Source organism: Falco peregrinus, chromosome 7, assembly GCF_023634155.1.
Source record: "Falco peregrinus isolate bFalPer1 chromosome 7, bFalPer1.pri, whole genome shotgun sequence".
NCBI lineage: Eukaryota > Metazoa > Chordata > Aves > Falconiformes > Falconidae > Falco > Falco peregrinus.
This window is the reverse complement of record NC_073727.1, coordinates 42,394,629-42,407,806: the sequence shown is the minus strand read 5'-3', so window position 1 is coordinate 42,407,806 and position 13,178 is coordinate 42,394,629. Positions and strand designations below refer to the sequence as shown.

The 13,178-nt window shown below is 40.2% G+C and overlaps 1 protein-coding gene across 9 annotated transcripts in view; it reads left to right on the top strand.

Annotated features, from left to right (window-relative positions):
• The window catches only part of TULP4 (TUB like protein 4), a 177,072-nt gene that overhangs the window by 127,411 nt on the left and 36,483 nt on the right, over positions 1-13,178 (top strand). For all 9 annotated transcript variants that reach the window (XR_008748134.1, XM_055810781.1, XM_055810785.1 and 6 more), the window contains 2 exons: positions 7,830-8,010; positions 10,538-10,672. Coding sequence is in view for 8 of the 9 variants with exons in the window: in XM_055810781.1 (XP_055666756.1) it covers positions 7,830-8,010; positions 10,538-10,672 (316 nt within the window). In the remaining variant the exon portion in view is untranslated. The remainder of the gene's footprint in view (positions 1-7,829; positions 8,011-10,537; positions 10,673-13,178) is intronic.

Here is a 13,178-nt window from a genome sequence, read left to right as displayed (position 1 = left end):
TGTGTGCCTGGAAAAACACAGCTCAGAATTAGTCCAGGTGTAATTACAGGGGCATATAATAGTCTTCCTGTGATTTGCCAGAAAGCTTTCAAATAACATTATCTTTGCCTGGACAGTTGCTTCCATGTCCACATGTCCAGAGCAGTTGTATAGCTTGGCATCCTGATTTTGAGACTACCTACATTTTTGACTCCTGAGACGGCGTGCAAGGTTGTATCTCATTTAAGGTCATTCAGCTATGTTACAGTATTTCATAGAGAAATAAAGCCGGTGCCGTTTGAATCCCCAGGTTTTAGTATTGCAATATTTATTAAATGGATTTGTCACCAAGATCTCCAGTGTATTTACTTTCTCTTCTCATTTGAGAGCTTTGTAATAGTTATCTAGACCCTGTGGACTTTGTAGGAGAGAGAAGATACAAGCCTGCAAACAGGTACCTAAATCAGTGCTGCTTTTGAAAGTGTTAATAGTCTCGAATGAGAATTTCACTGCTGCGTATGTATGCGGTTAGCTGGATGATCTTGTGGTGTATCATCTGTGTGTGGGGCTGCTAACTCCCCACGTCCAAAGGAAACAAAAACACTTCTCAGTTTTTTCAGACAGAAAGGCAAGTCAGAAAACCTCTAGTGCTTTCCCCCTGAGCTTGTGTGTGAATTGTGGTGATGTCTCTTTTTGTGTCAGTTCAAGAGATCATTTTACAGCAGCTGAATTTTTAATGGGAGTCAAAAGCATTCAGCGGGAGAGAAGCTGTCTCCCTGTGTCTGGTTCTCTCTCTTTGTGCATTTTGAGGTAAAAAGAAGGAAAGCCAGAAATACCACACTGAGAAAAAACAAACTTTCACTTTTTAATGTATCCTAAGAGGCAGCTGCTGCACTGTCTCCTGCTTTGTGATGGAGAAACGGTAACCAAGAAGAGCACAAGAAATGCAAAATGCTAATACCACAACTAAATGGACTGCAAAATGTTGTAACTCAGCCTTTGCGAGACTGACATATTTTTGTTAGACTAATGAATGAAAATATTTAAAGGCAGTAGTTTTCCAAGTATTTCCTATTTACTAAGCCTACCTGCATGAATGGAAGGTTGATCCATCATTTTCTATATTAATCAGTTTATAGTTCAGTTAATTTTGAATCAACAAAATATTTGTCTCTATTAGTATGATGGCATTATGGTGATGACTGTGAAGGCTCTTCCCATCATGAATACTGATGTTTGTCCAGATGGCTAAATCGGCAAACAGAGCTAATTCAGCTTCCTTAAACTGCTGAGCATCTTCTGACAATGCAAATGCAGTTGGCCTTATTAGCATTTTTACAGAATGTAATTTCTGAGGTACAGTGCTGAGTTTTTCCTTTGGAGGGAGATGGAGGAGGAGGCTGAAGAAAAAAGCATAAAGACATGTCTGAACTTTGAAAAAGGGAGTGTCAGTGAAACAGAAGGTCAGACAAGGCAGCTGCAAATGCAGAGGTGCGCAGGGTAAGTTGTTAGTGGCAGTATTTGTGCTACCCAGTACAGTGGCAGCAAGGTTTTGGCAGACCTGTACAGTGCCAAACAGAAGAGGTACCACCATGGCAAAGAGTAAAACTACATGCTGAAAGAGCAAGGTTTGCAACGTGGATGGATGGAAGAGGAATCCTTCGAACTTTGGAAGTGCAACACTGGAGAATGATAAAAATCAAAAACATAAGTTTCTGTGAGATCGTTCATGGTTTATTTGGTCATAAGATGGTGATGAGATTTCTGCCCTGGGCTACCGCTTCACGGTTAAGAGGCTCGTCACAGAGTCTGAGGAAATTAAAAGGGGGTCCTGGAACAGGTTAGTTTGAAAAGCAGCAAGTTCCTCTGACTGGTACATCCAAAGATTATGAAGGATCTTGAATATGAACTAACTTTGCTGCTAGCAGAAATAATCATGTCTGTGTCCAAAATCTTGAAGAGCAGTACTATTTTCCTGCAATATGTTTAGAAAAGAATTTAGGAACATTCAAGAAATGTGCAAATAAGGTTTACATCTGAACTCTGCAGCTGATTAAAGCAAAAATTGAACGTGGAATAACAAAACACCTGTAAACTGGTTTGAAAAGACCTAGGTAGGATGTTTCTTCCAGAGGCAGATCATGAGTCACTAGTCTCTCAGAAGTCTTTGCATGTGTCATTAAAAGTGATGGCTAGAAAAAAATAGCTGAAATGGCGTGTTTAGTTCTGGAAAAGTCAACACATTCCAATGTAAATAGGTCCCCCCCTAGGATTTCCTGACAGAAATACCTATGTGTGCGCTTTGGCGTAGTGGGGATCTATACTCTGCATGAATGATTTGCCAGGTGTAGAACCCCCAGCAAATTACAACAATACGTATTTTACTTACTGTGTTTGGATGGATTAGCAGTGCAGGGAGAACTGCCCAGGAACTGGTCCAAAAAGGGGAAGACGTAAGTAGTCACTTTGCATTATAAAAATGAGAACAGTGGGTTTGTCTTTATTTCATGCTCTGTTTTAAATTAATTTGTATTTTAAAGTACTGCTGTTTAAAATATTTACTGTTGTGAGACAGCAACATTTACAGGTTACATACAGGTGTTTGTATTACTTAGGGTGTAGCAGTCTTTGGTATTTCATGTCCAGTAGAGCTCAGTTTGTTGGACCGGTCCAGTAAGCATCTTCTAAGACACAGCTAACTTTTCGCCTTCCTAATGTGATCAGTCGTTTCCTGGAAAAGCTTTGTGTAGTCACTTTGTCCTTCCAGCTGCCACCTATCCTATGGGAGAGGGAAGAGATGTAACTGGAGAAATTGCTCAGTGGAGTTACTGGCAGCTTAGCCACAGCTTAGGGAAAATTAGAGCACCTGAGATTTCATGACAGATGACATTAATTTTCAGAAGATTTCTGTGTATCCAGGAATTTAAATGTTTATATTAATGCACCTTGCATACTCTTACAAGGCAAGTTCTGTCTTTCTGTGAAAATTTTGGTTTGTAAATAATAAAATTATACTAGGATGAAGTTTACTAGTTTCATTTTCAATGCTGTTTTAATTAGCAGAGTGAGTTGTTTTGCTTCCCTCAGTTCTCGGATGTACATTCTTTGTAAAAAGTCAGAGGTTCTTTTAAAAATCCTGGGCCAGCAGGAGTAAAGCAAATAGATGTTCCTTTCCCAGCCTTCTAGCATCCCGCTACTTTAAAAGTAGTATCTTGAAGCAGCCTCCAATGGCTTTATATTTCTTGCAGTAGCTATAGCAAGTCCAGCTTCCAATACTTCAACTTGAGCTTCATCAAAGGCTCAGTCATTGCCCTGATACAGAATGACAGCCCGTGTTCTGAAAACGTATTGATCAGATTTCCTGGGAGTTTTGTTTAACCAGCAACATTAGAAACCTTCAGTGTTAGTAGTAAATGTCATGAAGGGAGCATCTTGTTTTATCAATATCTTTCTGTAACAGTATTGACTGTTCAGTTTGTACAAGCAAAACCTGAGACTGGAAATGATTCTGTCTTTTACCCCTCATGTATACATCAAGTCATTGAATACATTATTGCTGGTATTGAATTATCCTTGGTTATTAAAAAAGTCAAAATGACTGTGTTCTGGAAAGCTTCTTTGACAATGAGGAAAGATGCAGGAATGGACAGTGGCTAGGTTCTCTGCAGATGTAAGTCAGCACGGCTTCATTGACTTAAGTCTGTAAATCATAACAATTTAATTTTCTCAGCTACTGCATATAATCACATGTGGTGAGATCGCAGTATCTCCTGCTTTCCTACTGGGCAGGTATATTCAAATTAGCATAAAGCTTGAGCATTCTTACTGTTGATGAGTTCAATTTACTTCCGTTAAACCAAATTAAATAGTAATAAAATGTGTTTTGTGCAGAAATAACATCACTGTTAGTAAATTGTAGTTCTCTTACAAGTAGCAGGCCTCCTGAACGGGACCTTCAGTGCACCGGGGTCTTTGGTCGCTCCGTTGTAGCTCTGTTATCTCAGTGCTGGACCATTCTCTGCTAGTACTGCGTCTGGTCCCAACACCTTACGGCATCACAACAGATCTGAGAGGAATAGCGATGGTTCACATGTAGCAAAGTCACTGAACAGGTTCAAATTGCTTCTCTTGGATGAAATTTCCTGGCTTCTTGGCTGGCCTGATAGTCATCTCATGAGACAAATGCTTCAGACCAGCATACCCCATCTTTTGATGACCACATCTTTTAGGAAGTGGTGTATTTCAGACTGCTAATTGAGGAGTCTTTGAAATATTGGGCATTTGAGGGGATTGCAAATTTGAATGTTTCATGGATAATAGATTAACAACTAGCTGAAAAAACTTTTTATTTACCGAAACTAGTGTGTGAAACTCATCACAAGTTACCACAGAGGCTAAGAGGTCAGCAAATTTCAGAGAAGGTTGTTTTTCAGGTATTGAAATTTGTTATAATAAATAGGAATCACTCCAAGCTTTGGTTTCATGGAGAACCCAGGCACTTGTGTTTCAGGACCGAACCCAGCTTTCAGCTCTTGGTATGCTTAGAGAACTGTGTGTGAATTGTCCTAGTGCTGTTTATCATAGTTTTCCCCTCAAAGCATAGAGCATCAGGGCACTATTGGAGACTGCTCTGCATTTGTATGATCTTGAATCAGCTACAGCTTCACTGTAGTGTAGTATTTGTTATGTTTTGTAAGGAAATACTGTATTTATGTTGTGTAACTGACTCACAGTTTGAATGTATTGGATGATTTTAGGTATTCTGTTAATCAGATTATGCGTAATTCTACAAGTGCAATTCTGTAAGTGGTAATGCATGTAAAAATAGTTGAAATAATGAACAGGATTAAAGGAGGGGAGATGAGGCAAGAGAAGAACAACAGAACAAGGGGCCAAAAAACCTCTTCAAAATAAGTATTTTGTATTTTTTTAATTACTATTATTATTATTTAGCTTTTGTATTCAAGGGTTAAAAAACCACTGTAACTTGCATTACCTTTTCCCGACATTCCCTCAGACCTCCTAGATCTGCAAATACCCCCAAAAATATTAATTTAGGCAGCTAAAATACAACCTTTTAATTTCTCTGTTGGATCCTTCAGGCATACCCTGTGGCTCAGCCTTTTTCTGAAGGTCAAGAGAGTTTTAGTCATATGACATAAGTAGCTTGAGTGTGGCGTTCATAACTTGAATAATGTTGTGGATGATAACACCATTAGACATTTTTACAGCTTCAGCAGGAGTTCAGCCAGCAGGACTATCAGCCTCATAAATGCTTTCATCTTAAAGGTTGTATTGCTACAATAACCCCAAAACTTAAAGCTGCTCCTTGAAATGTATGGCCTGGCTAAAGAGGTGAAGAGTGCCCTGTGACATTTCAAGGTTGCTAAAGAGCTCGCTCAGGTTCCAGTGCAAAAATGGAGATGCCCACATGCAGCTGTTCTGATCTGAATTGGAGATTTCGGTAGGACTTTGTTATTTTAAATGAACTGGGGCTACTCAAAACAATTAGCTTTAGATTGAGGTGAGACGAACTCAGGGTGACGAGTCCCAACATTTTGTTCCTACCCAGTTATAAAGTGCTTCTACAGGATTTTAGGAGACAGAAGCCTTACACGGCTGTTTTCAGAAACAATAGAGTTTCACCCCCTCTGTCTAGGTATTTTGCAGTTATAAAACTTAGAGAAGACTGGTAAAAAACTGTTATATATATAGAGTAGGCTGAAAGTGGTGTGAAAAGCTAACAATGAAACCAGTAGGATTTTGGCTTTGTAGAAGTTTGTTTTGTAGAGATCTGAAAGAGGGTGGTTATGTTCTCAAAGTAGATAGTGAAAGTGGCTGTGCACTGATCATGCATGTAAAAACAGTTGAAATAATGAGCAGTGTGAAAGAAGATGGGATGATACAAGTGGAGGAAGAGTAGAATGAAGGACCACAAGGGAAGGGAGTGTGAGATGAACAAAAGTCAAGTTCTTGCTTTTATATCTAAGAATAGTAATCTGAGGCTTGTAGCAAACTTTACCCACTGTTTTAACCCAGCAGCTATTTAACCCAAAAATATTTGTAAGATGTAATGACTACAGTTTTGGCAGGCAGATACTGTTTTTTTCATTGCTTCTGATAATGTGAAACAACTCCACTGATTTTCTTAAGATTTTAATGACTTTACCGGAGTTCTTCTGTTAAACTGCTATTCTAGTTTACAGCCTTCTGCGTTTCCTAGTAATTACCTTGTTCATAGAAAAAAACTGTAGGATTTCTTGACTAAGACCTTTGAAGCCACGCTTCCTTTCTGAAACTTTCAAAAGTGGAACCATGACAATTGTTTCCTCGGTGAGTACCATTGTATAAGTGATACAATACACAGTTAGAGTGCTGCAAGTCTGGCACAACATCTCAGAAGGAAGATAGGAAGGAAGACCTCTGACAGCAGAAATCAACAAGGGTGACTGGAGGCTTCTGAACAGCAACTGTGCAGGAAGATCCTGGGTAGGCTATGATTCTTCATCTTGGAAGAAATGACTAAGGGATTAGATAACAGAGGTCTCTACAATTGTGGCCAATACTTAGAATGTAAGTAGGGAGCAATTATTCTGTATTTCTTTTAGTGTTAAAAAGTAAAGGTTGCCAAGTGAAATTGTCGCTTATCAAAGAAAGGGGAGTATTTTTTGCTGGAAGCTACCTGACTGTGCAGGGGAGGTGCTGTCTCAGTGCATCCTGTTCTTTTACTCCTACCCGTTAGAGGTAAGATACAAGGGTAGATAAATTTTTGATCTGGGCATATAATGGTTAGAATCTTAAATTTACAAGCACTGGAAGTAGGTAGTAGGCTAAAGGGCAAGTACAAGATTTGACCTTACTTTTAGCTTCTTTTCCTAATGCTGGCTAGTTTTCAAGTTGATGAGCACCTTTAAACTTTCTTTAAAACATATTTGCCTTGTATGGAATTACATGGTAGCAGCGGCAGCCTTGGCTAATGTGTTTATCATTTTGTGGATTTATTAATCCTTATTTCCTGGTGTTTTTCTAAAACTAATCAAATATGCAGGATCTTAACTTGCTTAAAGCCTCAAGAAGACAATGCCTATAAAAAAAGAAATTGTAGGTTCCAGTCAGTCTGCCTTCTGTCAGTGCACATTGGTTGTGAAGTAGTTTAGGGGCAAGAACAAAACATGCGTTATCCATTTTGTATTTGACATCACGGGTGGAAGCTCTTACTCATCTCTTCCTGAACGTGTAACATACTGCCTTCCTCTTGGGGGGTGTAATGACCTACTTCCAGTTCACTGACCATATTGCTTTTTTCCTCTCTTTTTGGAAGACATTCTCCCACTGTCTCGCTGCTCATAACCAAATAACCTGTCCTCCTGTATTCAGCTTTCTATTTCTTAAAAGCTGTTTGAAATCTCTGCTAAGACCATTTTTGTCAGCTATGCCTTTTGATATTGTTATGACTGATGCATACCTTGGTTTCTGCCACCTGTTTTAGAAGTTTCTGTGTAATCCAAGAGTACTGCAGAATCTGTGGGAGCCCTTCTGCCAGCTCACTTCAGTTGTAGTAATGGCCAAGTTCAAGTAGTGTCTCGTATTCAAGTGAACACAGCACACCCCACTGTGAAACGTTACTTGCTCACAGATTTTTAGGAGCTTGCCTGTAGACCTTGCTGCTTTAACTTTATTCTTTACGTCCATCTTTCGTTGTAGTGTCCTATTGTGGCACCATTTCACGTCCCTGACTGCTTTGCTTTCAATTAATTTCCAGCGTAGCTAGTTAATTACAAGATGCCTTTGAAGGAGGGTCCAGTGGCTGACATTTGGTGGAACTAAGAGGGCTGTTCTGTTATTTTCAGGTACTGTTTGGCACTGCTGATGGACAGGTTATCGTCATGGACTGCCATGGCCGAATGCTGGCCCATGTGCTCCTTCACGAGTCAGATGGCATCCTCAGCATGTCCTGGAACTACCCCAGCTTCCTGGTGGAGGACAGCAGCGAGAGCGACACGGACTCTGACGACTATTCCCCACCACAAGGTAGCGTTTTGGGCACATCCTTCTGTTTCAGCTTTGCAAGCCCTCACGAAGGCATCTCAAACACCAGGGAGCTCTAATGCTCTACTAAAACAGCAGGATGGCCACAGTTTCAAGCCGGTAGAGGGCTGAAAGGCAGCGTGTTTCTGTGGGGGTAGCATGGTGGACGGAGCAGAGAGCTGGTGTGGGAGAGTGGGTTTGTCCCCAGCTCTGCCACCAGCCACGCTGCATGGCTTGGTACAGGTCATACCTCATCTGTGCTGCTCTGCCTCAGATGAGATAACAAGACAAAGCTAAAAGTTTTTAGTGATGGTAAGTGAAAAACACTAGATAGGGGCATATCAGGCTTCGCTGATAAGCAGATGTGAGGTATTGCAATGGTCGGTATGTATGGAGGTAGTCAAGAGTGCAGTCACAGAAGTCTATATATTATATAGATTCACGTGAAAAGGCAGCAGAGAATACCACATCTTTAATTTTATCTCTGTTTCATAGAATTTCTGTAATGGTCATTATAGTCCCATCCCTGATAGTTCTGACTTAAAGAGCTCAATAAATTCTGTAGAAGTATTGGAAATGAAAATATTTCCTGCAATTACACAGGGTAGAAGAAGGGTGAGTGCCACTGTCTGCTTCAGAGCACATTGCCAGTTTGAGGGTCAGGAAGAAATCCTTACCTCCATTTAAGTATAAATATACTCATTGGGTGAAATGTTTTGGTTTAAAACTCTTTGGAAATCGTCACTATTAAAGATCTGGGGGGCATAGATATCCATGCACAGTCAGCCCCATCCTTCTTATCCAAGTAATACTAATACTTATTAATGCTATTGATTGGCCTATAAGTTCTAGGTAAACTGTTTCGGTGTTCCAGTATATAAAGTCTGAACTAAATTAAGAATTAAATTAATATAACAGTGATTGTAGAATGAAAAAATTAAATACAAAATAGCTAGGGATAATTCCGAATTTGCATCTCAGATCTGAATCACTGAATTGAAGACTCTTGCGGTTGTAACTTTGATTTGGAATCAGTCCAAAAATCTACCTTTTTGCAGAATTGTATATATATGTCAATATAATAAGCATATGTATTTAACAAATAATGATAGAAGATTAGAAGATTGTGATCATCTGGTAAAATGTTAGCATCTTCTAAAACTGAATTTTGTTTTGGCTTTCATGCCTCACTTTTAGTGCTGGATGAGATGTCTTACCTTAGAACAAAAGAAACAAATTCTGAATTTCCTGGCAAGCTTCTAAAGCAAGACAGAGAATAATAATAAATTGATTTTTCATTGCTTTTTCAAAAATACTTGTGTATTTAAAATCCTCCAGTTGGAGGGTGGTGAAGTTGCAGAGTACACAGATGAGAACTTAAATGATCCGAATGTGCTAGCTTTTTCTGAGTCAATCAGGGGGTGGGTGGACTCGTTACAAGCCTACAAGCCTATTTTAATGATTACCCAAACATGATGTTTTTTCTTTAGAGCAGATGCAGCATAAACCTCTCAAAGGTGACAAGCTTTTGACTCACACAGATGTGTAGGAAGGACTGGAAGTTTGATGGGTTTTTCTTATTAAATTATATACACAGAGAGATGCTAATTACTAGACATCTTTCTCCAAAATGCTTTCTGATCAGCTTTTTTACAAATTCAGGAAGCAATACCACTTTTAACTGGCTCTGCCATTTTTGTTGACTGAAAAGATGCTGGCTGGGCCTTGAGAGGCACTTTGTCAAGGGCCAGTGGCACCTCCTGTCAGAAACTGTAAACAAAAAATGTTAAACAGCAAATGCTACAGATGGTGATGTTGGTCATGAAGCATTTGAACAAGGGAATTTCAGTGAATGCTGAAAAACAAGCCCTGAAGAGCAGAGACTTTGCAGAAATGCTTTGTTAAGCCGAGTGTTCCATTTGGGCTCACGTCTGCCTTTGAGTGCATTGGTTCCTGTTAATGCAGGATGGCAGGTACCTTTTCATGCTGCTGCCTAGCTCTTAACAGTTAGAATACAGTAGTCTGTGAAAGGTCAATATGTTCTCTTAGAAGTTCTTATAATTTCTCTGTGTGATTTCAGGAAGAGTCCTCAGCATTTGCCTAGGCAGAAAGTGTATCTAACAAATAGCTCTTAATGGGATTATATTGTTTATTACATTGGTTGTCAACTTGGGTCACAAGGAAACGTTCCAAAGCACTGGGTTTCAATTTGTGGACACTTTGGGGAGTTGACAGTGGAGAAGGATTGAAAACCACCACTGTAAAACATAATAATACCTGCATAAAGCACTTTGGAAATACCGCAGTAAATATTCAAGAAGTAAAAACACTGGGGTTTTGCAAAAGCAGACAAGCTGACTAGCTCAACCTGCTTTGCTTTTGCTCGTTGATGTTGCAGAAATAAGCAGGTAGAGTTTGAGGCTTGGAAGCGCTCCCGATGGCCACAGGCTGAAGTAAAGTGTATTTTGGCCTGGATGTAATTACTTCTGGTTGTTTGTCTCTTGCTCACTCCAGAGCCTTGTTTTTGCAGATGGACCGGCTGCATACCCAGTCCCAGTGCAGAACACCAAGCCACTACTTACTGTCAGCTTCACGTCGGGAGACATCAGTTTAATGAACAATTATGACGACTTGTCTCCTACTGTCATCCGCTCAGGGTTGAAAGGTACAGAAGGAAGCCATTTCACCCCCTTCCTGTGCTCTGTTTTTCATGTATTTTTAATGATGTTTGCCTAGGTGATGTTTTTGCTGTCGTGTCTCCTAACCCAGGGCTCCGCCACCGCTAGCGGTGCCGTGTACAGTGACACCTGCCGGTGGAAGGGCTGTGCCTGGCTGATGGAGTTAAACGGTGTTTGAAGAAATGTTTCAATTTTTGACATCGTGTTTTTATGGCAGTTTTGTAGAGCACTTGATCTGTTTGCTGTTTTCCAGCTGAATGTGTTAATATGTTCATGCTTCTTTGTGTGAATGCCTCTGCTACATAATGCTTTCTTTGCATTATTAATTCACAAGGTCTCCTCCTGTGCTTTTGATAGCCAAGTATGAATTGCAGTGCTGCTTTGACTCTCACAGATATCGAAAACTTGCTAGAATTATTGATTATCAAGAGGCAAGTTATTCTGAGAGAAGGAAAATTCCACTGATTAATTACTACACATCTTGCTAAGCGATGTGCATGGATGTTTGTACGATTAGTATTCCATGTAAAATCTTTAATTCACATTGAAATTTTTACTGTTCTTACCTATCAAAAAAGTTCCCTACTTTGCCAGCACCCTCAGTACAATTTACAGTGCTTTGTTGGCAGAGACGTTTTAATTCACTATGGCGCATAAGCGCATGCTTAAATAATGGGTTCTGCTGGTTCTTTTTCATCTGCACAGATAAATAAGTTTGATATTAGATGGGAGAGGAAAAAAAGAAAAGCTGTTGGATCAGGCTCTTAGCTGTTCTGTAATAGTGGGATATTTTTGGTGAAAAGTTGCTCTAACACCAGCCCAGTAGTTTTTGGGTGATCCACTACGTAGGGTAGTCTTAGGAGGTAAAAAAAGTCACCTTTGAGGTTTCTTTTCCACTCCTGCTTCCATCTGTGCCAACACGAGAAGTGCACAGATGGCAAAATGTAGCATCATGAGGAAACGCTATGATCCAGAAAATTTACTCAGCTGAAGGGAAGCCTAAAGTCTGGGAAACTGGAAGCAGTTTAGAGAAGCTCTTGTGATATCCACCAACAGGTCTGCCCAGCATCTCTACAGTAATCAGGGTAGGGAGTGGTCTTGAGTTGTCCTCTAGTCTAGATTTCAGCTGGAAACAGTACGAGAGACAAACCCCATCTTACACTTTGTTTAGAATTGCAGGGCTCTGTTTTGCCGAGGATGTCCGTCCTGTTTCTCTTTCCCCATTGACTTTCGGTAATGGAAAAAAGATCCCTTATTTATGTCACCCTCCTCTAGCAGAATGTTACTGTGCAAGCTAGAGTAGAAATATTCTTGTGAATTGTAAACTGGACTGCATCGTTTTCGTCAGTAGACAAAGAATGTGCAACATCTTGTTGGACTGGGAGTGTCTGTGAGACAGAAGACAGAGAAAGGTGATTGGGATATCACTGTCTTGTTTTGAAGCGTTGTACAGTGAGAAGTACTTTACGCATAGTTTTATATAGAGGTACGTATTTTCTGTATCTTCTCATCTAAAATTTTTTCAAGTGACTGGAATTTTACTGGTTTTTATCATACGCAAGAATGTGCAAAACCACCCAGCTCAGGCTCTCCACCCTGTCCAGCCATTTGGTATTCTGGTGAGAGGGGACAGTTTTCAGTATTGCCTGCAAGTCTTAATTCATGTGGTTTTGTTTGAAATCTCCAAGTGTTGCTGTGAGGTCTCTGCAGCAGATGTCCTTGTCTTTATGGGCTGCTGTAGGCTACTCAATGTATTATTAAAGCAAGCAACTATAAAACTATTTCAAGTAGTCACAATATATTCTTGCCATTCTACTAGCTTTGCTTAGCTGTCATTTTAATGGGAATATTTGTATTAAGTTGATAAAGAAAAGCTTTCATTGTTGGATGAGAATTTGGTTACCCAAATACAAGTTCTTCTTTTCATCCAACTTGAACACCCCTGGAAGTTTGGTCAGTTCTAGTGGAAGTCCCGAACTGTTCCATTGTGTCCTTTCTTTTTGTACACTTTTTCAGTCAGTGATTCTCAGTGTACTGCTACCTGCAGAACTGCCAAACTACACCTACTAGTTGTACTAGTTAGCTACAACTGCTACCTGCAGAGCTATTGCACGTTTAGAGCGCCGTCTATTCAAGGTTTGCTGATACACATGCGTGTAGTGGCTGGCAAGTAGTTTTGAGGGATGACTCTGATCCAGTGATCTACTTGCAGACCATTACCCTAGATGAAACTTCCGTATGATGTTTAATATCCTGCTTGTGCTGAGACCTAGTTATCAGTTGAGCTGTGTTACATTAAGGTTGAATAATCCTTGAGGACCCTGCTGGCAGCGCAGATGTGCTGTAGAGCCACGCTGCCCATGGGGGGGATGCTGCAGCCCATGTCTTCTCCTTCACTGCCTTTGCAGCAGCCTAATTCTAGGAGTTCTGTGGAAGAGAGAGAAAACTGCTGGACACAGTAATCGCTCCTTTTCCCCTTGTTATACGGATCTA